The sequence below is a fragment of the Nothobranchius furzeri genome, chromosome 3 (genome assembly GCF_043380555.1).
Source record: "Nothobranchius furzeri strain GRZ-AD chromosome 3, NfurGRZ-RIMD1, whole genome shotgun sequence".
Lineage (NCBI taxonomy): Eukaryota > Metazoa > Chordata > Actinopteri > Cyprinodontiformes > Nothobranchiidae > Nothobranchius > Nothobranchius furzeri.
Window position 1 is genome coordinate 65,858,267 of NC_091743.1, and position 27,845 is coordinate 65,886,111.

The 27,845-nt window shown below is 44.6% G+C and overlaps 2 protein-coding genes across 2 annotated transcripts; one reads left to right on the top strand and one right to left on the bottom strand.

Annotated features, from left to right (window-relative positions):
- The first annotated feature begins 204 nt into the window (after window positions 1-204).
- On the top strand, window positions 205-9,448 carry cav4a (caveolin 4a). Its single transcript, XM_015958903.3, has 3 exons — window positions 205-560; window positions 673-860; window positions 5,908-9,448. Exons 1-3 carry the CDS (start codon window positions 333-335, stop codon window positions 6,056-6,058), a joined length of 567 nt encoding a protein of 188 aa, XP_015814389.3. The 5' UTR covers window positions 205-332; the 3' UTR covers window positions 6,059-9,448.
- Window positions 9,129-27,451, bottom strand: oxtrb (oxytocin receptor b). The gene is made up of 2 exons (XM_015958901.3): window positions 25,761-27,451; window positions 9,129-13,214 (listed from the first exon to the last, which is right to left on the bottom strand). The coding sequence occupies exons 1-2, from the start codon at window positions 26,683-26,685 to the stop codon at window positions 12,952-12,954; spliced, it is 1,188 nt and encodes a 395-aa protein (XP_015814387.1). The 5' UTR covers window positions 26,686-27,451; the 3' UTR covers window positions 9,129-12,951.
- Between the last annotated feature and the right edge of the window lie 394 nt (window positions 27,452-27,845).

A 27,845-nucleotide genomic window follows, 5' to 3' on the forward strand; every position in this document is an offset into this window, starting at 1 on the left:
TATCTTTTGTCTTTGATTTATTGCTGTTTTACAAATCTGGTATTATATTTGTTTGTATGATTGTAGTCTGACAACCATGTACACACAGCCATGATCATGTTTAAAGTATTTTTATCCTCCCCTTCCCCTTTCCTCCTCACAGGACAGAAATATGATCCACACTTAACAGACCATCTGCAAATGCCAGGCAGGGAGCTGTAAGGTTCCCAATATAACCCAAGAGCTTAGCCAGCTGGAGGGGTCCAGTCAGTAGCCTCAGTGCATGCTGCTGCTGGTGAGGTGGCCAGCATCCTGCCTGCTCTTCTTCTGGTTTGTGTACACCACCTGTGGAAATGGACAGCGTGAATAAAGAGGAGGTTTCAGAGGAGGTTGAGATTGATTTGGGAGACTCCAGCGATCCTGAAGAATTTGAAATTGAGGAGGAACCAAAGACGCTGTGGAAGGCCCAGCCCTCTGTGGAGGAGGAGGAAAGCATTCACACTTCGACGCTGGTGGAAATCAGTGACACCAAGCCTCTGATTACCTCCAGAGACCCCAGAGGTGTAAATGACTGCCTCAAGGTACAGAAGTCTTACACAACCCACTATTAAACATAATTTTGTTGCAATAGTCATACATTATGAAAAGCTGATGAAGTAAGCCCACTGACTGAATTGGTCATTGTGTTTTTAGGTGACGTTTGAGGATGTGATTGCAGAGCCTGTGTCGGTTCGCAGCGGAGACAGAGTGTGGATCTGGAGCCACGCCCTGTTTGAGGTGTGCAGAGTCTGGATTTACACGATAATCACTGTCCTTTTGGCCATTCCCTTGTCCATTATCACTGGTTTCCTGTTCGCAACCCTCAACTGCTTCCACATCTGGTAGGTTCAAATCTTGACACTGAAAGTTTTTTTATAACAAAAAGTACAGAAAGCTTCTTTAATTACATTGATAAACAGCCAAGTATAAACTGATTGTACATCTTAAAGTGCTGATATGTCTCTTGTTCTTAATTAAATAAAGGTAATGTCTGAGGGGACATGTTATGCAAAACGTACGTTTTGCGCTGCCAAGTGGGTCTCTATTTCCTCTATGCACACTCCAAACATAAAAAAATACATACATTCAGTTTCTCAGTGTTTGGTTTTAGGAATCATGAGCCGGCCAACAAGCTGCATCAAAAAGACCCCAATTGTGATGTCATAAATGGGGACTTTTGAAACGTGCAAGCGAGAACTGCTGCTGGGGAATCAGCGACTCTACTCCAAGCTCTTCCTGTGTATCGGAGCTTCTCAGTTATCAACCCTTTCAGGCTCTACTTTTCGCTTTGTTTAGTAATCGTGTCGCTCACTGTTTACATGCTTTTGTCGTTCAGCATGGTGAACCCACGTAAGTAGGTGACAGCCTGAGCGGGGTGTGGGGTGTGTGTGTGTGTGTGTGTGTGGGGGGGGGGATTGCCAACTACTGCTTGTTTTCTTAAAGTGACAGAGCCCTGAAACAGCCCATTCTGGAAGGTACTGAAACTGTCAAGAATAAAACAGCTGAAATTGCTTTATGTTAGAGTGATTTTATGCAAATAATTTTATGAACGTATTTGTATCAACCGTAAGACTATTATAATTTAAAGGGAAACTGGGCAGTTTTGGCTTGCTTTTAGCACCCCCTAGTGTCTGTCCATCACAGGGCAACACAGAGACCCAGAGGTCAAACAACCAAGCACACACACACACACACACACACACACACACACACACACACACACACACACACACACACACACACACACACACACACACACACACACACACACACACACACACACACACACACACACACACCTGAGGACAACAGAGAGACCAATCAACATGCCAGTCATGTTTTTGGACTGTGGGAGGAAGCCAGAGTACCCGGAGATAACCCATACATGCACAGGGAGAACATACACGCTCTTTGCTAGGCTTCAAACCCTGGACCATCTTGCTGTAAGGCAACAGCATTAATCACTGCACCACTGTGCAGCCCTCAGCGAGAGCTCAACACAGCAAAATACAAGTAAATCAGCAGATGCACATTTTTACAGAAATACATACAAAAGTCTCCTCCTTGAACCGTCACCTTATCGTGGTGGAGGAGTTTGAGTGCCCTAATGATCCTAGGAGCTATGTTGCCTGGGGCACTTAGTGCCCCTGGTAGGGTCTCCCATGACAAATTGGTCTTAGGTGAAGGGTGAGACAAAGAACGGTTCGAAGGATCTTTCATGGCGGTGAAAACGAAGAGTCGGAGTACCCGGCCCGGAGGGTTACCGGGGTCCCACCCTGGAGCCAGGCCTGGGGTTGGGGCCCGTGAGCGAGCGCCTGGTGGCCGGGCTTTCGCCCATGGGGCCCGGCCGGGCCCAGCCCGAACCGGATACATGGGCTCGTCCAACTGTGGACCCACCACCCGCAGGAGGAACATGAAGGGTCCGGTGCAATGTGAATCGGGTGGCAGACCAAGGCGGGAGCCTTGGCGGTCCAATCCCCGGACAAGGAAACTAGTTTTTGGGACATGGAACGTCACCTCGCTGGCGGGGAAGGAGCCGGAGCTTGTGGCAGAGGTTGAGCGGTACCGGCTAGATATAGTCGGACTCACCTCGACACATTGCATTGGCTCTGGAACCCGAGACCTGGAGAGGGGTTGGACACTCTACTTTGCTGGAGTTGCTCCGGGTGAGAGGCGGAGGGCTGGGGTTGGCTTTTTGTTAGCCCCGAGACTCTCTGCCTGTGTGTTGGGGTTTACCCCGGGGGACAAGAGGGTAGCTTCCTTGCGCCTTCGGGTCGGGGAACGGGTCCTGACTGTTGTTTGTGCGTATGGGCCAAATATCAGTTCAGAGTACCCACCCTTTTTGGAGTCCCTGGGACGAGTGCTAGATAGTGCTCCATCAGGGGACTCCATTGTCCTGCTGGGGGACTTCAATGCTCACGTGGGCAATGACAGCTTGACCTGGAGGGGTGTGATTGGGAGGAACGGCCCACCTGATCAGAACTCGAGCGGTGTTTTGTTATTGGACTTCTGTGCAAGCCGCAGTTTGGCCATAACGAACACCATGTTCGAACATAAGGATGCCCACCGGTACACTTGGTACCAGGGCAGCCTAGGTCACAGGTGGATGATAGATTTTGTAGTCGTATCATCTGACCTGCGACCGTATGTTTTGGACACCCGAGTGAAGAGAGGGGCGGAGCTGTCAACTGATCACCACCTGGTGGTGAGTTGGATCAGATGGCAAGGGAACATGCCGCGTAGACCTGGCAGACCCAAACGCATAGTGAGGGTCTGCTGGGAACGCCTGGCAGAAGAACCTGTCAAGACGGTCTTCAACTCCCACCTCCGGCAGAGCTTTGACCACGTCCCGAGAGCAGTGGGGGACATTGAGTCCGAGTGGGCCTTGTTCCACTCTGCGATTGTCGAGGCGGCTGTTGCTAGCTGTGGTCGTAAGGTGGCCGGTGCCAGTCGTGGTGGCAACCCCCGTACCCGCTGGTGGACACCAGAGGTTCGGGGAGCCGTCAGGCTGAAGAAGGAGGCCTACAGGGCGTGGCTGGGCTGTGGGTCTCCGGAGGCAGCAGACAGGTACCGGATAGCCAAGCGGGGTGCAGCAGTGGCAGTTGCCGAGGCAAAATCTCGGGCGTGGGAGGAGTTTGGTGAGGCCATGGAGAAAGACTATCGATCGGCTCCAAAGAGGTTCTGGCAAACTGTCCGGCGCCTCAGGAGAGGAAGGCAGCAACTCGCTCACACTGTTTACAGTGGGGATGGGGAGCTGCTGACGTCAACTGAGGCTATAGTCGGACGGTGGAAGGAATACTTTGAGGAGCTCCTCAATCCCACCAATGCGCATTCCGAGGAGGAACCAGAGCTGGGAGGCCTGGGGATGGACTGTCCGATCTCGGGGGCAGAAGTTGCTGAGGTAGTCAAACAACTACACAGCGGCGGAGCCCCGGGGGCGGATGAGGTTCGTCCTGGGTATCTCAAGGCTATGGATGTTGTAGGGCTGTCATGGTTGACACGTCTCTACAACATTGCGTGGTCATCGGGGGCAGTTCCTAGGGAGTGGCAGACCGGGGTGGTGGTCCCCATCTTTAAGAAGGGTGACCTGAGGGTGTGTTCCAACTATAGGGGGATCACACTCCTCAGCCTCCCTGGAAAGGTCTACTCCAAGGTACTGGAGAGGAGGGTCCGATCGATAGTTGAATCTCAGATAGAGGAGGAGCAATGTGGTTTTCGTCCTGGCCGTGGAACTGTGGACCAGCTCTATACCCTTGCAAGGGTGATGGAGGGGGCATGGGAGTTTGCCCAACCAATCCACATGTGCTTTGTGGATTTGGAGAAGGCTTATGACCGTGTCCCCAGGGGCACCCTGTGGGGGACGCTCCAGGAGTATGGGGTGGGTGGCTTTCTGTTAAGGGCCATTCAGTCCCTTTACCAGAGGAGCGTGAGTTTGGTCCGCATAGCCGGTAGTAAGTCGGACCTGTTCCCAGTGAGGGTTGGACTCCGCCAGGGCTGCCCTTTGTCACCGGTTCTGTTCATCACATTTATGGACAGAATTTCTAGACGCAGCCGTGGTGTGGAGTGTGTCGAGTTTGGTGGCAGGAGAATCTCGTCTCTGCTTTTTGCGGATGATGTGGTCCTCCTAGCTTCATCCAGCTCTGACCTTCAGCTCTTCCTGGGTAGGTTCGCGGCCGAATGTGAAGCGGCTGGGATGAGGATCAGCACCTCCAAATCTGAGACCATGGTTCTCGACCGGAAAAGGGTGGCTTGCCACCTCCGGGTCGGGGGAGAGGTCCTACCTCAAGTGGAGGAGTTTAAGTATCTCGGGGTCTTGTTCACGAGTGAGGGTAGGAGGGATCGGGAGATCGACAGGCGGATTGGTTCGGCGTCTGCAGTGATGCGGACGCTGAGCCGATCTGTCGTGGGGAAGAGGGAGCTGAGCCAGAAAGCCAGGCTCTCGATTTACCGGTCGATCTACGTCCCAATCCTCACCTATGGTCATGAGCTTTGGGTAATGACCGAAAGAACGAGATCGCGGATACAAGCGGCCGAAATGAGTTTCCTCCGTAGGGTGGCCGGGCTCAGCCTTAGAGATAGGGTGAGGAGCTCGGACATTCGGGAGGGACTCGGAGTAGAACCGCTGCTCCTCCGGATCGAAAGGAGCCAGTTGAGGTGGTTTGGGCATCTGGTCAGGATGCCTCCTGGACGCCTCCCTGGGGAGGTGTTTCGGGCATGTCCTGCCGGCAGAAGGCCCCCGGGTCGACCCAGGACACGTTGGAGAAGTTACATCTCCAATCTGGTCCGGGAACGCCTTGGGGTCCTGCCGGAGGAGCTGGTGGACAAGGCCGGGGAGAGGACGGCCTGGAGCTCCCTAGTTGGGATGCTGCCCCCGCGACCCGGACCCGGACCCGGATAAGCGGAGGAAGACGAGACGAGACGAGAGACATACAAAAGTCATTTGATTTAACCTGAAATTGCAAACTCCTCTCTGAATGCATGCATTTAAAAATCCTCACAACGGTCCACAAATGCTCATAACTAATTTTCCTCTTCTCATGAGCTCCAAAAACATCTGTCCTACTTCCCTAGGCTGTTATAATTGTATCTGAATCAAGCATCAAGTTCTTAATGAACTGAGCTCATTTCTGAATGAATTTGAGGGGGAAAACCTGCTAAAACCTCACTGTGATGAAACAATTTTGCAATCAATATTCACTTAGTTTGTGTAAAAGAAATAATATAAATCAATGTAGAAGCTTCTGACTCTGATGTTATTAGTAGCCTGACATCAATAGGAAGTTAGATTTTAATCCTCCTTTCAGCTTCTTGTTGATGTCAGAAAACAAACACTTTCTAGTTTAGGAGTTGATCATTTTGTTGTGATTTGGGTGTTTTTACCTGTGACAGGATGGCCAGTCCGTGTATCCAGTGCGTCCTCATTGGTGCCAGCTGGCTGCAGAGCTTCTGGAGCATCGTCCTGCGTGTCGTCGTGGATCCTCTCATTATGAGTGCTGGAAGATCTTGCAGCGGCTTCAGCATTCACCTGGCCAAAGAGTGACAAGGGTTAATTGAGCAAACTGGATTTGCCCAGGATAAGGACAAACTCACTCGTGGGGAAGGGGACTAAATCTGAGTGAGGAAAGGATTTCTGGAGTCTTTAATATTTATGCAGCCATTCAGTATTTTATACCACACTCCTGATTCAACGTGCCTTCATTATGATGACTGTTAAAACACTCTGTTTCTGTTTTCTGTTTGACACAACAGTTTTACATATTAATCAGAATTTGGATCACTTCAGTCAAAATATTTGGATTTATTATAATTTTTTTATTTCCTTAAATGGTCAACTGACTGTTTAGATGTTAGAAATCACCATGAAGGATTTTTCCCTTTGACATCATTTAGTTTCAAATGACCTGCTGAGGATTTGTTTATTTTAAATGACTCATCGCTTATTTGAGAAAAAAGAAATCCATCACTTTTAATGAAACTCCTCATTCTGTGCAGCACTAGCTTTAAACATCAACTTTACTCATATTTTAATACATTTGCAGTGGTCTCTAATGACTGCTTTGTAAGTTGTTCGCTGGGGAAAAAAGCTCCAGTGCGTATGTTTCAGGATGTAGAATTCAGCTGGAAGAGAAAATAGCTTTAGACGACAGGATTTGGAGTTTTATTTCCTGATATTTGGACATCTCACCTTTGATTGGCAAACAACAACGCAACTCTGCCATTACTCCATTATTTTTGCAATGTTGATGTTTTATCTCCACAAATAACACAAGCCTGGGGGAGTTCTGCTGTGTGGTGGAATTGCAGATGCTAAAGGTTAGCTTCTACTTGTCTGCTCTCTCCTGGATGCTAAACCAACAACAGCCTTTCCTGCCATAAGTCAAAATACATAATACACAAAATACATAACTGGCACTGGTCTTCTGCAGTCTACTTCCTGCAAGTTTTAGATCATGAACACAACTGATTTGTTTTATTTAGTGATAAATCACTCCTGTAGACACTAAGGAAGGCTGCGGGGAGACATTTCAGCTGTTAGATGAAGGTGTTAGAAAGACGAACGCACAGCAAGGAGATACGTTTTTGCTTTTGGCCCTACTAAATGGACACTAAGGGTGCAAAAAGCAAGCCAAAGCTGCCTAGTCTTCCTTTAGTGCATTACTGAGCATGAACATACAAAGGGACCCTAACTGCCAGGTCACCTAAGTGACAGTGTGGTGTAGATCTGTCAGGTTTTTCTGAACTGAGCGTTTTTCTGTCTATCAGCTAATGTAGGAAATAGGTGTAGGAGACAGTTTTCTCGTTAAGCCTGCATGTTAAACTGAGATTGACTGATCATTATCAAAAATAATAAGTAAAACATTGTTTCAAAGGGAACCTGCTCTTTAAAGAGCAAGTCACCCCCTACCAGATTCTTCCTCAACTCCCACTTCCTGTTTGAAAAATGCAACAAATGCTGTTGCCTAGCAGACCAAGAGGGCGGAGCCACTAACAAATACACACACTCACGACATTGTGACATCATAATGTACCCATCTAACATCATAGGGTACCTCTTAGCCAATAGCGATGGCAGATTTAAATTCAAATGCTGTGCAGAGTTTTTACCTGACAACGCACAACACTGACAATTTTAGGCAGAATATTTAAATTTTAACTAAGAAGAACTAAAATGCCGAATTATTGACTACATTTGCCAACAGCACGATCAGACACTCATTTATAGAGTTTATCAGCAAAAAAAATGTTGATTTGGAGTGAATTGCTCTTTAAGCTACACTTCAAAATGGATTTAGAGCCAGAAATTAAAAACCTGATTATAAAGTGAGAGTAGCAGTGATTCAAAAAGTGTTTAAAGTAGATTTCCATAATACTTGACATTGTTGCATGAATTGGATCTCCTGATGGTTTAGTATTTTGTAATATTTTTGTTCCTCCACCCTCTGGAGGTTTCTTCCTGTTAAAAGGGAGTTTTCCTCTCCACTGTCGCTAGATGCTTGCTTAGTATGAGGATTGCTGTAAAGACATTGACACTAGCCAGTGACTTGATACAACCTGCTGGGTTCCTTATATAGGAAACTTTTTACTGACTGGCTTAATGACCTGACCTGTATTGGAATGTTTACTGTGTGAAGAGCCTTGAGACGACTCTTGTCGTGATTTGGTGCTATAAAAAAAGTCTGAGTTCTGTAATGAATTATTCACTCATATAATCAGTTTCCTGCTTTGTTTACATGAACTCACTCAGCCTCTGACAGGTCTCCTTCGCCATCTTAACTCAACAGCCCCCCCCCCCCCCCCCCCTTCCAGTATAAAATGGTCCTCTGTTTTTTCCTTTAACTGTCAGGACTTACTTTACTCCCAACCGCACCCCAGTGCTTTTACTTTGAGCTCAGCAGGTTTTCGGTCTCATCAGCTATTTTGTTTTCATTATTAAAGTCTCCATGCTTAGCTTGGCCTCCATTACTCAGCTCCTTTGTGAAATGATGACACCGGCGGGCTGCAGGCCTTAGTAAGTTCAGGTATCAGGATTTGTGACTAAAATGTCAAGATTTAGATTTTCATACCAATAGTCAATATTCACATTTTAAGAAATGAAAAAGTAAAAGTACTGATTTCATACAACCAGTGGTGCCAGTGGGGCACAACAACATTACCTGTTTCATTGTGTAACTGATCAACTAGTGTAACAGGGTAATATGATGTTCTCCAGTTTCTAAAGAGGATTTAGCCTGCTGGTCTTGTCAGGAATATGGAAATGACTTACATTTATTTGAACAAATATTTATAGCAAAATAATGGGGTTTTATACAATATTACTCTAAAATGAACTATTCTGCCCCACTGATAATTTTAAGCCAGCATATCCAGCATAGAGCACCACAGCACCATCTGATGGGGTCCGACCCCACTGGTCCTAAATGCAAAGATGCCAAGGTGAACAATCTCCTGCCTGAACTGAACTTTTGAACTTATTGTGCCAGAATTTGTTGTCAGATGTTGTTAATGAACCAATTACTGCAAAACAATCATCTAAAACATTTGCAGAATTCTACACAAGAACCAAAGATAATCAAAGAAAGCTCAACTGAACAAACACAACAGAAATAGTAGTGTTTTGTCTTTGTTTATTTATGGATATGGTCCAATGTTACACGTCTGCATGGTGCAAAAGAACGTGAAAGTTTTTCAGTACAAAGTGGCCCACCAGATGCCCATAATGTACTAATAAGTGTGTTCCAGTTCATCTGATAACCCGTGCACGTAGTAAACATCCAACAAAGGATATGAAGGAGTTGATAAAATAATGATAGTGAAACACTCACGAGGGGCAGGCTAAAGTAAATTAAATGTTACATAATTATAAACCAACAATTTGTCATTTGAAAGTTATTTTGTCTTTTTTAAAGATTAAACACACTCTTATGAAATAGAAGGAGGCAAATTTGCATTTTCTTCAAAAATTATCAGTTTTCTGAGTTCTTTTAAAAAAAGATGTAACGTGCTTTAATTAAAATGAAAGAAACTGCGTAAAAGAGCTCTTCTGATGGGTTTAGGAGACACATCCTATTAGGGTAAGTTTTACGTCTCACTTCTACATCTGGAATTCGTTTGACATCTGCTCTGCAGCATTGACCCCCCCATGCAAACATGCGATCGGCACAGATTGTGTCTGAAACCCCTTGAAGTTTGTTTTTTTCTGTATACACCAGCATGAACTACTGAACATAAAAAAGCTCACCATCGCACAAAACAAACAGATAGTTGCCCTTTAAGATCTGTTTCAGTAGTTTGACCATCAATGGACAGAAATCATCCTCATCAGTGACAATGATGTTATTTAAAGGATGAATTTATGCAGCCATAATTTGCATTTCAACCATTCACCTTTAGGCTTCATTATCAGCAGAATCACTGGAGTTTAGTTAACGGTTTGGAGGAATAATAACTCTGGGAGCATTTAGCTTGTGGTGGTGCACTGCATGTTCCTTTATTTGACTTCATTAAGGAACACATTATGCATCCAACACATTTACGTCACATTAAAAAAACAAACATTTCAGAAAAAATATGTTTCAAACACTTATTTTAATAGTTGCTTACATAGATTTTTAAGCATTTTAGAAAAGTTGAATTAATTGCAGTCTAACCTAAAGCATCCACAAAAACATCCACTGGTAGTTTTATATATTTTAGGAAAATGGTAAATTTCAAGGACATTTATTGAAATTATGATTTATTTGTTCAGCAATTATAAATATGTTCACTGGCTTTTACAAGTATGTCTTGATTAAGAACATGTATGCATGTAGTGTGTGAACAAGCATATGATAAATTAAAGGGGGGGGGGGGGGGGGGCGGGGCGCATATCCTCCCTTGGGGGTCCAGTGGCCAGCAATTTGGAAATGCCCTCATTTTTGTGGTATTAATATGAATGGCTTGAAATTGTCCTGTAACGAACCGATTAGTACACATCTGAAATGTTCAGTGACATGCTCTGTGTCCCTGTGGTCCCCAGCCCCTCCAGGTTCCCTCATGTGTCCTCTAATGTTCTGCGTCTCTTTTGGTCCCCAATTTTTCCAGGTTCCCTCTAGTCACTTCACTTATCCAACACATTCTCACACCCTAAGCGTCGGAAACAAACGCTTGGTCAGCCACCCTCCATGTCAGACCCCAGACGACAAAAGTGCCCTTTTTCGTTACTTATGTGCAAAAAGGGGTTTTTCCCTTTTGTAACTGCAGATCCCAATGCAGCGTAAAACTGACGTGATGAGATATCCGCTGATGCGGCACCGAACCAGCTCGTTAAACCGCACCTAAACCTTAACGTTTCACTATTTATAACCTTCCCCTCACCCTCATCCTAACCTTAACCCTCTTGCTACCTAAAACGTTACTCTCACTGTGATCAAGCGTTGGTTTCCCATGCATTCTGACTCTGACAGTTAGAATCTGACTGTCAATTTTCGTATTTGCCGCCCAAGGGGAACGTTAGAACATACCATCTGGCGAGGGGGAGGTTACAAATACCCTCTACTTTTAACCTCCACATTGGTAGTTGAAACCTACCCCTCGCGTTGGCTCGGTCCAAACTCGACCAATGACGAGGCGGCTCCCGCCGTTCACTTCATAGAGCCGGCTTTTAGAGTGATCGACACATCAATAACGTGTTCGCTAACAAGATGGTTAAGGTTAGGATAGGGGTGAGGGGAGGGTTAAGTAAGAGGATACGGTTAAGGTGAGGTACAATGAGCTTGTTTGGTGCCCTGGCTGTGGACATCCCATCGCGTCAGTTTTACGCTGCATTGGGATCTGCAGTCAAATAAGGGGAAAACCCCTTTTCGCACATAAGTAACGACAAAGGGCACTTTTGGCGTCAGGGGTCTGACGTGGAGGGTGGCTGACCAAGTGTTTGTTTTTGACGTGCTGGGAGTGAGAATGTGTTGACTTATCATTAGTTTTCTGTTATTTTAGATGATCTAGTTCATATCTCCCTTTAGTGTATTGTGTTCCTTCCCCATTTAAGTATGATCCTCTCCTGCCTTCCATTATAATTAGTTCTGTCACTCTGAGGTCATTAGTTTATTTATCTTTAGTCTTATTTCTACAGTGTTTAGGTTTATTTACGTTCAGTAGCTTTGTCTTACAGATTTTAGGTCTGGTTTCCTCACCTGCCCGGTTCTGCTCCTCCTCTCAGTTATCAATCTCACCTGTGCCCAATTCCCTTAATCACCCAGCCCCTGTGTATAAAACCTGTCTTGTCTCTCAGTGTTTGTCGGTCCATTGTCAGTGTTTTTCTGTTCCCACTCGTGAAACTCTAGGTTTTGCTCATCAACGAGCTTTTTGTTTTTGTCAGTCGGGTTACTGATTTTAGGTCTGGCTTCCTGCCCCTTTGGAACTCACTCATCATCCAAACTGAAGGAATTTTTATTTATGCGACTGCTCCTGCATTGAGTGATTCTGGTGTTCTGCATTTTGGGTCAATCCTCCTCCTGCGCTTGCAGCGTGATACACAGCGCCACAGCGCAGTGTTTTCTCTATGTTTTTGGTCATTGAAAAAGTAGTTTGAGATATTTTTAGAGCCGACTAGTTGTTTCTAATTCACTGTTAGCATTGTTGGCTCAATGTTAGCTTCTAGCCTTCTTTACCCAATATTAGAGGAAACACAAAAAGAGCCCGTGACTTCTTAGGGGGTAAAAGAAATAACTTATGGGTCGCTCCTGTTTACTGGCTTAGGTTCTTTATGGAACACTGCTGCATTTTGCCCACCAGTGTTACAATTGCCTGGGTAGCAATGTTAGCTCAGACTTGACAACCCCAGCAGGGTGGCAGATCGTAGAAAAAGGCTTCATCCCTCTTTAGCGTTTTTGAAAGGAACAAAACTGACAATCCCCCAGTCGGCTGAGAAGGAAATCTGTTTCAATATAATCTTCCCTCCAACAAGATTGAGACATTAGACTGTTTTGTGATAATTTTACTGTAAAATTCTTACATATGTCTGCCCACACTAAACAAAATGATCATGCTTCAGCGCCCTAATAACTTAAATTTCTCCACTTTGTTAAAATCAACTCAAAACAATAAATGTTTGCCCAAGTGAGTAGTTTGTCCATCCTGAAGTTGAAGCTGACAGTGAATTGTGATAAAGCTGATAAAAGGGGCAACCTTATTTTTTCCACCCATCCAGTAAAATTGAAACGGACAGCAGATGTACCGCAGGTTGAAACTTCACTTTACATCTTTGTTTGTCCTCATTTTGAACACAATAGCATTTTGTCCTATTTTCTGTTATCACAGAGTGCAGGAGGTTCAAATTCTCAGTTTGGCATAATTTAAAATGTTTGACAACAAGCATTGTGCTGGGGTTGATTAAATGCCTGAAATAAGCGCTTGTGTGATCGCTGGATAAGTCAGCAGCAGGATGATTATATGCTTTCAGTGCCCCGGCCCCCCTGTGCTGGATGTGTGCGTGAGGCTCCTCTGGCTGCCAGTGTTCTTGATGACGTAAGTGGAGGATGGGCTCTTGTGCGAGCACTGTTGTTCGCAGCTGCAAGAAGTGTCTGCCAGATAGTGTCTGCAGCAGCAGAAGAAGCATCGCATCAAGTCATGAAAAAGGTGACCAGCAAAGAACATGTAGATCCAGGGGTTACAGCAGCTGTTTAGACTAGCAAGCAGCATGGAGATGATGAAGGCCATGTCTGTGGAGAGAGAGTGAGAAAGCATCAAATGTATGGGTGAAGATATTGCTTCTGTTCCACAAAAAAACACAATTACAGTTTTTCTCAATTGCTAAAGCACAATTCCTGAAACCTTGCCCCCTTTTCTTAAAACATTAAACACAAAACCTCAGCTTCAAGCACGATTTACAAAACCTCTTATTTCTCTTGCAAAATCAAACTTTCGCTTCAAAACAGTTTTAGCTGTGCTCAAAATCAAACACTACTCGCAAATCATAAACTAATTTCTCGAAATTACATACACCATCAAGCAGTCAGTAAACAATACACCAAAAAATAGAAAGCACAATGTTCAGGGCCATACAATTTGTTTATTGTACCATATACAGCCTGCAGTCCATTGTGCTACAGTGTACCATGACAGTGAAAAACAATACATGAAATGAAAAACATCAAAGGACTACATATGTTATCAATGGGACTCTTCTTGTCTGTGGGCTGGGTCAGGCCACAGCACTTCATCAACATCACATGCAATATTTTCCCTCCTACGGCTCAAATTGGGTTGCTCTCTAAGTCCTGCTTCCCTCATTGTCAGCCCATGGACAACAACATGGTCAATGGTTGTTGCTCAAATTTCATTGGATATTTCCACTCTTTGTCTTGCTCTTTCTTGCCCTCCTCCTCGTCCCCCCCCCCCCCACACACACACACACACCCCACCCCATCCTCACCCTCTCACATGAATTCTTCTATCCATTGTCACACTTTCTCATTCCCACCTTCAACAACCTGTTTGCTCTCTGAACTTGCTTATATTGGTTGTCACATCATTTGAAACGAGTGAAATCTATTTAGACCGATGGAGTTCAATCAATGACATTTGTGCTCTTGTTATGGGTAAATGTGTGCCACTTGTGTTTACCGTTATGGATGACATGCACATTAGAGTGCAGAATGTGTGTTAAGAATGAGAATGCGTTTAGAGTTTTGCTAAACCGTGTGAAATGGTTTAAGGTTTTGACAACAGGCTCAACAGTTAGCTTAATGAGTTCAAGCAACTGAAAACTTTCGTCAGTCAATGGATTTTAGTGTTTTAGCAATTGAGAAAAACTGTAAATAAGTAGAAACAGGCAAATGATGTCTATTAGTTTGTAGTGAAAATCAATTTGAGGCTCATCCCATTTAAATGATTGTTGGACGGGGGGGGGGGGGGGGGGGCACTGCTGGTGTGAGCGGGGGGTGTGAGAGGTGCTGGCAGATCCGTTATGTGACAGCTGGTGTTTAGGGGGTCACAGAAGTTTTTTTATAAGCCCGATTGGTCGGTGCCTTACATACAGTCAGGGATGCATGTGAGCAGAGTGCCAGCGCTGCTGTATAGCAATGGTTTTAGATCATTTATCCTATTCTATCATGCTGTTGTCATTTGTTCTTATGTATTTATCTGTTGGCCTCAGGGTTCATCCTTGTTTAAACTTTTTATGCACTTTGGTTTGGTTGATAGAACTTGCTTTATAAATAAAGATGATGATGATGATCATGACGACAAAGCTCTCTGTTTCCAAGCCAACCCATACTCTCCAGGGTTCTCCCAGGGCAGGGGTCTGCAAACTACAGCTCTGGAGCCACAAGAGGCTTTTTTGGTCCTTCCGCAATGGTTCTTAATAATTTTTGCTCAAATTCTAAAAAAAAAAAAAAAAACTTGTGTTTTTAAAGTCACACTGTGCAACACGCTCATATTTTAAATAATTTTCTTGAGCCAGGAGGCATTCTACTGAGTCAGAACCACCTCAGTTGACTTTTTCTGATGAGAATGGTAAATGGCCTGTATTTGTATAGTGCCTTCTCAGGGTTCTACAACCCCCAAGGCGCTTCACAACACAGTCATTTACCCATTCACACACACATTCACATGCTGGTGGTGATGAGCTATGATGTAGCCACAGCTGCCCTGGGGCACACTGACAGAGGCGAGGCTGCCGAGCACAGGCACCACTGGTCCCTCCGACTACCACCAGCAGGCAAGGCAGGTTAAGTGTCTTGCCCAAGGACACAACAGCAGCATTCTCTGGTCAGAGCCAGGATCGAATCTGCAACCTTCCGATTACTGGACAACCCGCTCCACTTGAGCTACTGCTGTCCCAGAAGGAGCAGCAGCTCTTCTCCAGAATTTTAGTTTGTAGTTAAAACAATCTGCAAAAGTTAAAATAAGCATGTAATGTTGGCTTGATAAACTGCTGAATACTCTAAATAATTTAGAATTTCAGAGACAATGTGAGCTGGTATGATACATGATCACAGAGGTTTCAGACGGTGTCACCTTAAAACTATGCAGTTTAGAGCTTCTCATTAAATTTATAGTAACCCTTGTCTGAACTCAGCTCACTTATCATTTAGAAAAATAAGAGCTGACATGCAAGTGCTATTCAGACACCCCCTAAAACATTTAGGATTATTAAAAACATGAGAGGTTAATGGGTGCCAAACAGAAATATGTTCATGTCAACACAAAGATGACAAATGGCTTCTTAAAAGAGGCTGTGCTGCAGCATGATTCGAGACAGCTAGTTTGGACGGAGCAAAGTGGGAGACTACCAACGATGTTTTTAAAGAAATGATGAAGATTCAGTGGCTTTTCTTTTCGAGTGCTCAGCTGCTCCTTTTCCAAAATCTTATTCTCTATGTTGCTTTGTGTTGGAGCTCCGCTTTGTGCAAAAGCCCTGAAAGAAGTGTTTGTTTAACAGATATGTCAAACAGTACCAACCAAAGCTATGAGTCTATTTAGTAAAGGAGATCACAACCATGTTGAATATTTCATAAAAGCATAAGAATATTTTTTACTGTTATTCCTGCATTTTCTCAGTAGGTCAAGATGAACTATTTTTTAAATGAAGAAGAAGAAGAAGAAGAAGAAGAAGAAGAAGAAGAAGAAGAAGAAGAAGAAGAAGAAGAAGAAAAAAAACAAAAACAAAAACAAAAGCAAAAACAAAAAAGAAGAAGAAGAAGAAGAAGAAGAAAATATCTTTTAGATAGCATCTCTCAAGATAAAAATCACGAGGTGCTTCACAAAAACAAAAAATGTAAAATATAAAAAAGAATCTAGAAAATGATTTAAAACTTATTTAAATTGAGCATAAGTAGACAATTGTGATTAAAAATGTAAAGAAAGAGAGAGGGAGAGTGTGAAAAAGAAAGAGGAAATTCAGTGGATCCTGAGGAAGGTGGAATAGGTGGGGAGAGCAGAATAAAGAGAGGGTGATGAAGGTCACACAAAAGCCACCCTGAACAAGTGAGTTTTCAGTTGCTTTTTAAAGGAGACCACTGAGTCCACTGATCTCAGGCTCAGGGGAGAGAGAGTTCCAGAGTCTGGGGGCCACAGCATGCAAATGATCTATCGCCTGGTGCCTGGTGCGCTGCACAACCAGTAGGCTTTAATCACTGGACCTCAGGGACCTGCTGGGGTGTAGGGCAGTAATTTGGTTAAAATTTTAACAAAAAGTGTGTGTGCAATATAAAAGGGTTGTGATTACTTCTTTGTGGATAATTAGAAAAATAATATAATGTTAAAGAATATTAGTGTCTTTCAGTTGTGAAAAGTTAAGTTTTAGTATTTGATTAAATACCCTGAACAAATTAACTTTAACTCAGTTATTCTTGTAACTTAAAGCAACAGTGTGTATTTGTCCTGGCGATAGGGGGCAGTAGATACCTAAATTGTTGCAAGCAAGCAGTATTTTTGTGTTGGAGTAAGACCTTACCAACGGATGTCCATTAGGGTCAAAAAGCCCTGGGGAGCGCAAACTTTAGCAAAATGACAAGCACATCAGACTCCATTTCATCACTGGCAACAAGTGAGGAGGTAAATGTTTAAATCAACATTTAAGAATGACAAAAGTTTTGTAACCATTTGTTACAAGTCAGTAAATGCATTTTGTCCTCATGGGCTCCCATAGAAGGAAACATGGCTTCTAATGTGGCATCACCCAAAGACTTAAACCCGCTCCCAGTATTTTAGACCTGATTTTTATGGTTATATGTTACAAGCAATTGTTGAGGCGGCTGTTGCTAGCTGTGGTTGCAAGGTGGCCGGTGCCAGTTGTGGTGGCAACCCCCGTACCCGCTAGTGGACACCAGAGGTTTGGGGAGCCGTCAGGCTGAAGAAGGAGGCCTACAGGGCGTGGCTGGTCTGTGGGTCTCCGGAGGCAGCAGACAGGTACCGGATAGCCAAGCGGGGTGCAGCAGTGGCGGTTGCCGAGGCAAAATCTCGGGCGTGGGAGGAGTTTGGTGAGGCCATGGAGAAAGACTATCGATCAGCTCCAAAGAGGTTCTGGCAAACTGTCCGGCGCCTCAGGAGACGAAGGCAGCAACTCGCTCACACTGTTTACAGTGGGGATGGGGAGCTGCTGACGTCAAATGGGGCTATAGTCGGACGGTGGAAGGAATACTTTGAGGAGCTCCTCAATCCCACCTATGCGCATTCCGAGGAGGAACCAGAGCCGGGAGACCTGGGGATGGACTGTCCAATCTCAGGGGCAGAAGTTGCTGAGGTTGTCAAACAACTACACAGTGGCGGAGCCCCGGGGGCGGATGAAGTTTGTCCTGGGTATCTCAAGGCTATGGATGTTGTAGGGCTGTCATGGTTGACACGTCTCTACAACATTGCGTGGTCATCGGGGGCAGTTCCTAGGGAGTGGCAGACCGGGGTGGTGGTCCCCATCTTTAAGAAGGGTGACCTGAGGGTGTGTTCCAACTATAGGGGGATCACACTCCTCAGCCTCCATGGAAAGGTCTACTCCAAGGTACTGGAGAGGAGGGTCCGATCGATAGTTGAATCTCAGATTGAGGAGGAGCAATGTGGTTTTCGTCCTGGCAGTGGAACTGTGGACCAGCTCTATACCTTGCAAGGGTGATGGAGAGGGCATGGGAGTTTGCCCAACCAATCCACATGTGTTTTGTGGATTTGGAGAAGGCTTATGACCGTGTCCCCAGGGGCACCCTGTGGGGGACGCTCCAGGAGTATGGGGTGGGTGGCTTTCTGTTTAGGGCCATTCAGTCCCTTTACCAGAGGAGCGTGAGTTTGGTCCGCATAGCCGGTAGTAAGTTGGACCTGTTCCCAGTGAGGGTTGGACTCCACCAGGGCTGCCCTTTGTCACCGGTTCTGTTCATTACCTTTATGGAAAGAATTTCTAGGCGCAGCCATGGTGTGGAGTGTGTCGAGTTTGGTGGCAGGAGAATCTCGTCTCTGCTTTTTGCGGATGATGTGGTCTAGCTTCATCCAGCTCTGACCTTCAGCTCTTGCTGGGTAGGTTTGTGGCCGAGTGTGAAGCGGCTGGGATAAGGATCAGCACCTCCAAATCTGAGACCATGGTTCTCGACCGGGAAAAGGTGGCTTGCCAACTCCGGGTCGGGGGAGAGGTCCTATCTCAAGTGGAGGAGCTTAAGTGTCTCGGGGTCTTGTTCATGAGTGAGGGTAGGAGGGATCGGGAGATCAACAGGCAGATTGGTTCAGCATCTGCAGTGATGCGGACGCTGAGCCGATCTGTCGTGGTGAAGAGGGAGCTGAGCCAGAAAGCCAGGCTCTCGATTTACCAGTCGATCTACGTCCCAATCCTCACCTATGGTCATGAGCTTTGGGTAATGACCGAAAGAACGAGATCGCAGATACAAGTGGCTGAAATGAGTTTCCTCCGTAGGGTGGCCGGGCTCAGCCTTAGAGATAGGGTGAGGAGCTCGGACATTCGGGAGGGACTCAGAGTAGAACCGCTGCTCCTTCGGATCGAAAGGAGTCAGTTGAGGTGGTTTGGGCATCTGGTCAGGATGCCTCCTGGACGCCTCCCTGGAGAGGTGTTTTGGGCATGTCCTGCCGGCTGGAGGCCCCCGGGTCGACCCAGGACATGTTGGAGAGGTTACATCTCCAATCTGGTCCAGGAACGCCTTGGGGTCCTGCCGGAGGAGCTGGTGGAGGTGGCCGGGGAGAGGACGGTCTGGAGCTCCCTAGTTGGGATGCTGCCCCGCGACCCGGATAATCGGAGGAAGACGACGACGACAATGTTACAAGCCGTCAATATTTTTCAACACCTGGACATTGTTTAATTCATTTTCAACAACATTTTGATGGATATTTCCAAAATGAATGGTAAAAACTAAACATTGTCAATTTAATATGACATTATAAACATATAGTCAGTGACTCGATTAAACATGGGACTTTCCCTTGGATCAAGATGGAGATCGACTTTTAATACACTGCATTTGAAATTTGGGTACATTTACAGTAACAAAAGTAACATCTGCTCTAGTGTTTGGTTTGGAGTTTTGATTTATGATTTAGGGATCTTTTGGAGCCTTTTCTTTACTTTTCCTTTAGAAGTTTTCTTTACTTCTCCTCGATGATCATGTGGTTTCATTGTTCTGTTTTAAGATCCTGTCCCTCAGATTTGCTTTCTTTTAGTCAAGGTGAAAATAAAAATGTGTGTGTGTGTGTGTGTGTGTGTGTGCGTGCGTGCGTACGTACGTGTGTGTGTGTGTGTGTGTGTGTGTGTGTTTGGGGACGATGAATGCAAGTCAACAGGGCTAAAAGAGCTACTTTCCAATCCGCTTTGCCTTACGCCCTAAATCACACATATATTGTACTTCTAAATGAAAAGTGATGATGTGTGTTTTGACCATACCCGTCACATTGAGATTTATCAGCTTGTAAAAGTTCTTAATTAGCATGACTAAAAATTAGATGTCGTCACGTCGCATAAATGACATCATCACAGCATCTCCTCCCCCCTAGTGTAGCTTGTACTTATCAAATGGCCAGATTCATGGTGGTTCTTTTATCCTGGAGGATGGAATCAAAGTTTGCTGAACTTACAGCCAGTTTTCCTCTACTTTTCTCCTTTTCTGTTTTCAGATTGGTGATGTGCATTTGTAATCCTGGATGTAATTTCACACAAAACATTAGAAAATAAGCACTTTCTTGCCATCAGAATTTTTCTTTAAAATTCACAGACATCATATATAAAATCCATGGTACATAAAGCAAATTATAAAATACTATTTTTAGCCCCATTGACTTGCATTCAGCAGGAACATAATGAAAACATGTTTCCACAGCGGCCTTTCATAGGCGCTACGAGGCTATTTGTGTATGCTTACTCAACATGAGGCATGACTTTTAGCCATCTTGTTACCGACCCGCTTCCGGTCGGTAACAAGATGGCGCCTGTGCTTCGCTTAGCCGCGGTCACCGGCCACTTTCTCAAACTTTTCTCCACTAACCTCCTCTTTTCCACCTTGCTCCTGTCTGCGATCCTCTTCAGTAGTGTCTCTGCTACCATCTCCTATGATCACCAGACTCTTTTGTCCTTCCGTTTGTTCACGATCGCACAAGATGGACAGAGGACGTACCTCCCTGTTAGTTTATCTGAGTGGTGCACTGGCCCGGAGCCAAACGACGACTCCAACCAGGGCGCCTCCAGCGATGTTTATCCAGTCCCGGGAAAACGTTGGAGGAAAAGAGGTAAACGAGCAGAAATCCGTGTAGCTCTACAACCTCTGGTCACTTTGCTTCCTTTGAACTGCAGCTGATTAAAGTCGGGCGTAAGGACCCGTTCTACTGTGCTGTGGTCTATCGTCCACCTGGTCCAAACAGTTCTTTCCTTCAGGGGTTTAGTGACTTTCTATCCTCCACTGTGAAGCTGTCCAGACTGGTGTTTGTTGGTGACTTTAACATCCACGTTGATGAGCCCTCCGATATCTTTGCCATGAATTTCTCCAGCCTTATGGACTCCTTCAGCTGTACCCAGCATGTTTCTGGCCCCACACACACACCAGGAGGCTCACTCTAGACCTTGTTTTTACCCTGAGTCTAAATGCTGACAGTGTTTGTCCTGAGGACGTTTATATTTCAGATCACCATTGCATTTTCTTTAACTTGTCAGTTTCTGCATCCCCACCTCCTGCTCGCCGTATGGTTAGTTCTCGTCTTCTTAATGAGAGCACAGCTAGAAATTTTTTTGCTGCTTTTGATCCACCCTGTTCTTCTAATAACGACCCAAATTCCTTAACTTCTCAGTTCAATGAGCACTGCCTCTCCATTCTGGACAACATCTGTCCTGTCAGAACCAGATCAGTTCCTGCAGTGAACCCTACCCCTGGTTTGATGACATCCTTCGCACCCTAAAGCGCCAAAGCAGGAAAATTGAGCGCTTGTGGAAGAAAACCCATCTCCACGTCCATCTGCTGCACCTAAAGGATCTTCTGACATCCTTTAACTCTGCAGTCAGAGATGCCAGGGTTTCCTATTTTTCCAACCTGATGTCCCAGAGCAAAAGGAACCCCAAGATGCTGTTTAAGACTATCAGCAGTATTGTCTCTCCTGCCTCTCCTACAGCCTCCATCCACTTTGTTGCAGACTGTGTGAATTTTCTGTCTTTCTTTGTGGACAAAGTCAATAAGGTTAGATCTAGCATCTCTACTTCAGCCTTATCGCCGCCTCACCAGACATCAACCAGGCCCATCATCCTAGATAGCTTTGCTCCTGTTTCTTTGCCCGAGTTAACCAAACTAGTTAACTCCATGAAGACTTCTGCATGCCCCTTCGACATCTTACCCTCATCTTTGTTTAAAAGTGCTTTTACGTCCATCGGTCCCAGCGTGCTCTCTAGAATTAATGCTTCTCTGGTTTCTGGTCAGATCCCTGCTTACTTTAAGAATGCTGTAATCTACCCGCTTCTTAAAAAACCGAGTCTCAACCCCTCTCTCCATAGCAGCTTCAGACCCATCTCTAAACTTCCGTTCATCTCCAAGATCTTGGAAAAGGTTGTAGCTAAACAACTCACACCTGCTCTTGATGAACATAACATCTATGATAGCTTCCAGTCAGGTTTTCGTAGAGCTCATTCAACTGAAACAGCTCTTCTTAGGGTCTCTAATGACCTTCTGACTCACAGAGATGCAGGGGACTGTTCTGTTCTGGTCCTGCTGGACCTGACTGCAGCCTTTGACACTGATGACCATCAACTGATACTGGAGAGGCTGAGGGACTGGGTAGGCCTATCAGGAACTGCTCTGGAGTGGTTCTCTTATCTTTCTGAGCGCTCCTTTTCTGTGGTCATCTCCAAGTTTAGGTCCTCCAACACCTCCCTTACCCATGGTGTCCCACAAGGTTCTGTGCAGGGGCCTCTGCTCTTCCTCCTCTATCTACTTCCTCTTCAGCACATCCTGAGTTCCTTCAAAGGAATCTCCTACCATCTTTATGCAGATGACATCCAATTGTACATCTTCTTTAAGCCCCATGAGATGTCTAAGCTGCAGCTGTTACACACCTGCTTAGGCTCTATCAAAACCTGGTTGGCTGGGAGCTTTCTACAGCTGAATGAAGATAAGACTGAGATCCTCATCTGTGCCCCAGACATGCTGGTTCCCAAAGTCAGAGACTCTTTTGGTCAGCTTGCTTCCCACACCAAACCTTCTGTCAGGAATCTTGGTGTGACCTTTGACCCAGCTCTCACCCTGGATTCTCATGTCAGTTCTCTTGTTCGCTCTTCCTTCTTCCATCTCAGGAACATTGCTAAGCTGAGTCCCATTCTGTCCCGCTCTGAACTTGAGACAGTTATCCACACCTTCATCTCCTCACGCTTAAACTACTGCAACTCTCTTTTCACATGTCTGAGCAGAACCTCCCTGAACCGTCTACAGGTGGTTCAGAATGCCTGTGCTCGACTTCTGACCAAGTCCTCCAAACACACCCACATCACCCCGCTTCTCCAGCTTCATTGGCTGCCAGTCAACTTCAGGGTTCATTTCAATATCCTGGTTCTGGTCTATAGGGCCTTACATGGACAAGCACCATCTTACATTGGTGATCTTCTTAGTCCCTACACACCCAGCAGGTCCCTGAGGTCCAGTGATCAAAGCCTACTGGTTGTGCAGCACCAGGCTAAAGACCAAAGGTGACAGATCATTTGCTGCTGTGGCCCCCAGACTCTGGAACTCTCTTCCCCTGAGCCTGAGATCAGTGGACTCAGTGGATTCCTTTAAAAAGCAGCTGAAGACTCACTTGTTCAAGCTGGCTTTTGTGTGACCTTCTTCACCACTCTCCCTTTATTCTGCTCTCCCCACCTATTCCACCTTCCTCGGGATCCACTGATTTCCCTCTTTCCTATTCCCTCTCTCTCTTTCTTTACATTTTTTAATCACAATTGTCTATTTTTTTGCTCATTTTAAATATATTTTTAACCACTTTATAAATTATTTATTATATTTTTACATTTTTTGTTTTTGTGAAGCGTCTCGGGATTTTTATCATGAGAGGTGCTATAGAAATGTTCTATAAGGGTGCTATAGAAATGTTCTATAGAAATCTTCTTCTTCTTCTTCTTCTTCTTCTTCTTCTTCTTCTAAAAAGATCTCCTCTCCTTGATGGCATCACACTACAGACTACAGGTTTAACATCCCATGTTCCCTTTCTACACCCTGACTCAGACGTGGGGTTCACTGTCCTTCCTAAGGACCTTTAATCAGTTGGAGACAGTTCCCCCTTCATACAAAAATACCTACAAAATACGAACAAAAAGGAAATGCTGAGGAGGTTTTCATTTGAATTTCAACTCCAAAGGAAGAAAACACACATAAGTAAAAGCAGACTTTGTTGTGTTTTACTTTTTGTCTTCGCTTGACCTGAACTTCTCAGTGAACGATTGTTTTCACTGTTTCTCTGAGAGCTGAGTGTTTCCTTTTTCTTTCTCTGAAAAATGTGTTGTGATACCAGAAGCTACAAAACAATTACTGATGACATGAGAATAAAACAATCTCGGAAAATGATTAAAGGAAGTGAAGCTGAAAAAAAAACCTCAGTTAGGAAACTATTCAAAGGAATTTTGTGAAATACAAGATACCACATGAGATACAAAGAGCTTCAGGGTGACCTGGAGGTGTCACTGTGGTGGTGTCAGTCTGTTTCACCAAAGAAGCAAACTTTAGTAAGTAGGTCACCAAGAGTGTATTTAAAAAAAAAAGAAGAAGAACAAAGTGTTGTTTTCTTAAATACTTCACTAGACACTGTCCAATTTTAAGGTCCCAAAGACAGAAAAGCTAAAAAAAACAAACATTCCATCAGATTCAGTAGTATCCAGTACTGGCATGTAGTAGTTTCCCTGGTCTAACCCTTATTTCACACTGGAAGCATCAAGTGGTGCTTAACGGCAGTGGAACGGTTCAATGTGGTCCATTACACACCGGGAGAGCTTCCTTGCAGTGCTCCTTGCTAGACTCGCGAGATCACAAAATCCTTCGAGACTTCCGCCATCCTACTCACTCGACTCTTGAGATCACAAGATCCTCTCAAGTTGGGATTGTAAAACTTTAAGGTGGAAATTTTGGCCTTGAGATCTACAGTTTTGAACAGAAAAAAAGACGTTTGACAACTATAAAAATCTATTTCAATTGACTTCTGATTACTTTAAACCAGTTAGTTTAGTCGTTTTTTAATTTATAAAAGTCATGTTGATTATTCACTATATGGGGTAGGCAACCCTGGTCCTAGAGAGCCACAGTCCTGCTTGTTTTCCAACTATCTCTGTTGTTCCTGCTGTTGAATACCTGGACCAGGTGTGTTCAGCCAATTAGAAGCTGCAAGTTCATGCAGGACTGCAGCTCTCTAGGACTAGGGTTGCCTTTACATGTAAAATACTTCTTCAAATGTTCTTCGCTTAACATTTAAAGAAGCTAATTTGTGCAAGTATCATAACAAGCATGATGCAAGTTATAATATCAAGTGTTTGACATCCAAGCTCGGGAGATGAAGTGGGTTGTCCAGTGATTGAAGGGTTGCTGAGTGCTTAGAAAGGTATGCAAATCAAATCTATTAATATTATTTAAAAGAAGTAAAACATCATTTTAAATAAGGTCAATGCACAAGTTTTTTTTGTTAGAGAGAATAAAGTTTTCAAAACACATTAAACAAGAAAATGAGAAACGGAAAGTGTTTTTCTTGTGAAACATAAGAGCCTGGCATTTGGTTTTAAAAAGATAAATCTGTTGTTTTCCATCATCATCAGGTCATGGAGCTGGTCTGAAATGCTGCTGTTGCTCATTTAGAGATGAGAGGAGCAAATGTGAGTGGGTATTAAATAAACCAGCACTTGAACTGGGAGATAAATCCTTTCATGTGTTGGTAAATGTACATTCCCAGTGGCTCAGAGGAATTAGTCTGGACTGATAAGCACTGTAAGTGACACACCCGCTCATCTGTGCAGTGCACTCTGGGGAAATATAGACTTAAATACCATTGTGTTGCTCTGAAAAGGGAAAAAGAAGAAGAATTGCTCTGAATTCCAAGAGTTATAGGAAGAATGACCTTTGTGGGGAAGAAACATTTAGTCGTCTAGACTTTTTAAGCAACACATTTCCATCTCCATAAATCCTGGACTGGGACAATGCTGCTCTTTGGAGGACAGAATAGTTCAGTCTGAGCAAGGGAGTGACATCATCAACCTTTATAATGACACTAATGAAGGACATTTATCTAATTAATATTACAGTATGTGGATTACTTGCAACAGATTGAGCCTTTACCTTCTCTTGGAGCTGCAGGATCCCAAGCAGACCACATTTGGACAAAGAAAAAAGGAGTCCAGCACACAATGTAAGCCAGAACCACAACAAATGTCATTTTCACTGTGCGGATTTTGGCTTTTGAAATGAGCCTGACGCTGCTCACACGTGACAGGGGATGAGCGCCCTTGGATGGCCTAGGAGCGGGAGCCAAGTAGTGCTCCCTTCTGGTTTTCATATTGATGTTCTGCCATATTTTAAAGCATATCAAGCCATAGCAGACGCTTAATACCGCCACAGGAAGGATGTATATGCTGAGACTCATCCATGTAATGTAGGCTTTTGCGCCCCACGGCTCCACGAAGTCCCCCCAGCAGTCGTACACCCCGCTCCCCACCTCCTTCAGGGAAAAGATGTAGACCTGCGGGGTGCTGAAGACCAGACTGAGGATCCAGGACACGATCACACAGAAGCGATCTTTCCCCTTGTGGACAGAGCGAAGTGGCTGGCAGATTGCCAAGCATCGATCCACGGACATCAGGACCAGCATGTACGTGGACGCAAACATCCCCACGACCTGGAGGTATTTCACCAGCCTGCAGAGTAAATCGGGCCCGTAGAAGCGGAAGGTAATGTCCCAGATGAGCTGCGGCAGGACCTGGAAGACCGCGACAACCAGGTCCGCGATGCTCAGGTGTTTCATGAAGTAGTACATCCGGGAGTGGCTGTGCTTGGTGGTGTGGATCGCCCACAGAACGCACAGGTTTCCCGTCAGCGCGAGCAGGAGCACCAGGACCAGGACGGTCACTTCCACTTTGGCTACCTCCTCGTTTCGTTTCAGAGGGTTCACAGTGGAATTTCCCGAACGACTTTCATTGACTTGACTTGAGTTGCACCACGAGACGTTTTGAAACCAACCGCCCTGTACGCGTAAAAGCTCCTCCATCGCGCGTAAAAGCGCCACTTTGGCGCAGCCAGTTGTCACATCACACACACGGACTCTGCCAGCCAGAGTTCAGTTGTTCTCCCAATGATCTTTGGTCGGAGCTCCTCTGTAACGTCCAGAAACACAGCTGTGGTGTGGAGAGAGGAGAAAGGATGCGTAATTTAAGCCGTTGAAGAAGAGATTCCGTTTAAAAGAAGTTCACCTGAAAACAAAGAAACGTGCAGCGGCTTTCTCAGTTGGTTCTGGTTCTGGTCCAGCTGGGCGTCTGGTCTGCTGACGCTCTGGATCCCTCTGATATCTCTGGCCGCCTCCCGGAAGCAAACTGCTGCCTGCGCTCAGCTCAGACAGGCTGTCTGAGACAGCATCTCCTAATCTCCTAAATGTCTTTCTCCTACTGTCTCTCTTTAACCTCCATCATACTTGGTTTAACTCCAAACTTTTAGCATCAGTATTTGGAGAGAGTCTCAAAACACTGTTGAACCAGAAGAGATTTGTGTTTTATTGAAGCCATGAATTTGGTTCAGTAAACTTTTAAAGATGTTTAGCTTAGTGAGGACTCACGTAACCAAGACCCTATTCAGACCAATGACTTATGACACCACTTGGACATGTTTTTGTTGACTTGGAATATTTGGCATCAGGGTGAACATGAAGATATTTACAGAAATATGAGTAACACCCTTTTTCAGATTTATAAAAAAAATCATGTATTTTTTTTTTTCAAATAGTTGCACCTTTACAAACGTTCATATTTTGGGGGGAAATGAATTATTCGTCTTTGTTTTTATTCATTAATTTGATTAAAATCATAATAGGACTTGACTCAAAAATTCAATAAAAATATCTGATACTTGAAAAATGACTTGGTCCCACATCTGATCAGTTTCTTTCTTAAATGTACAATAAAAAATAAAAGCAGAAAAAGATTAAAACTAAATCTTACTTAATTACCATACACTGAAAAAAATAATCGGTCAAAACAGTAGACTTTATTATTTAATTGCATGTAAATTTTCCATGTGATTCCATTACATAAAGTCATAAAAGATCCACTTCAATTGTAACCTGTTCTAATGTTTACTTACATTTGACATGTGTTCAACTATTTTAATAAACAGCAGTTCTGATTTTATAAATGTTAGCTAAATCTTACTCACGGC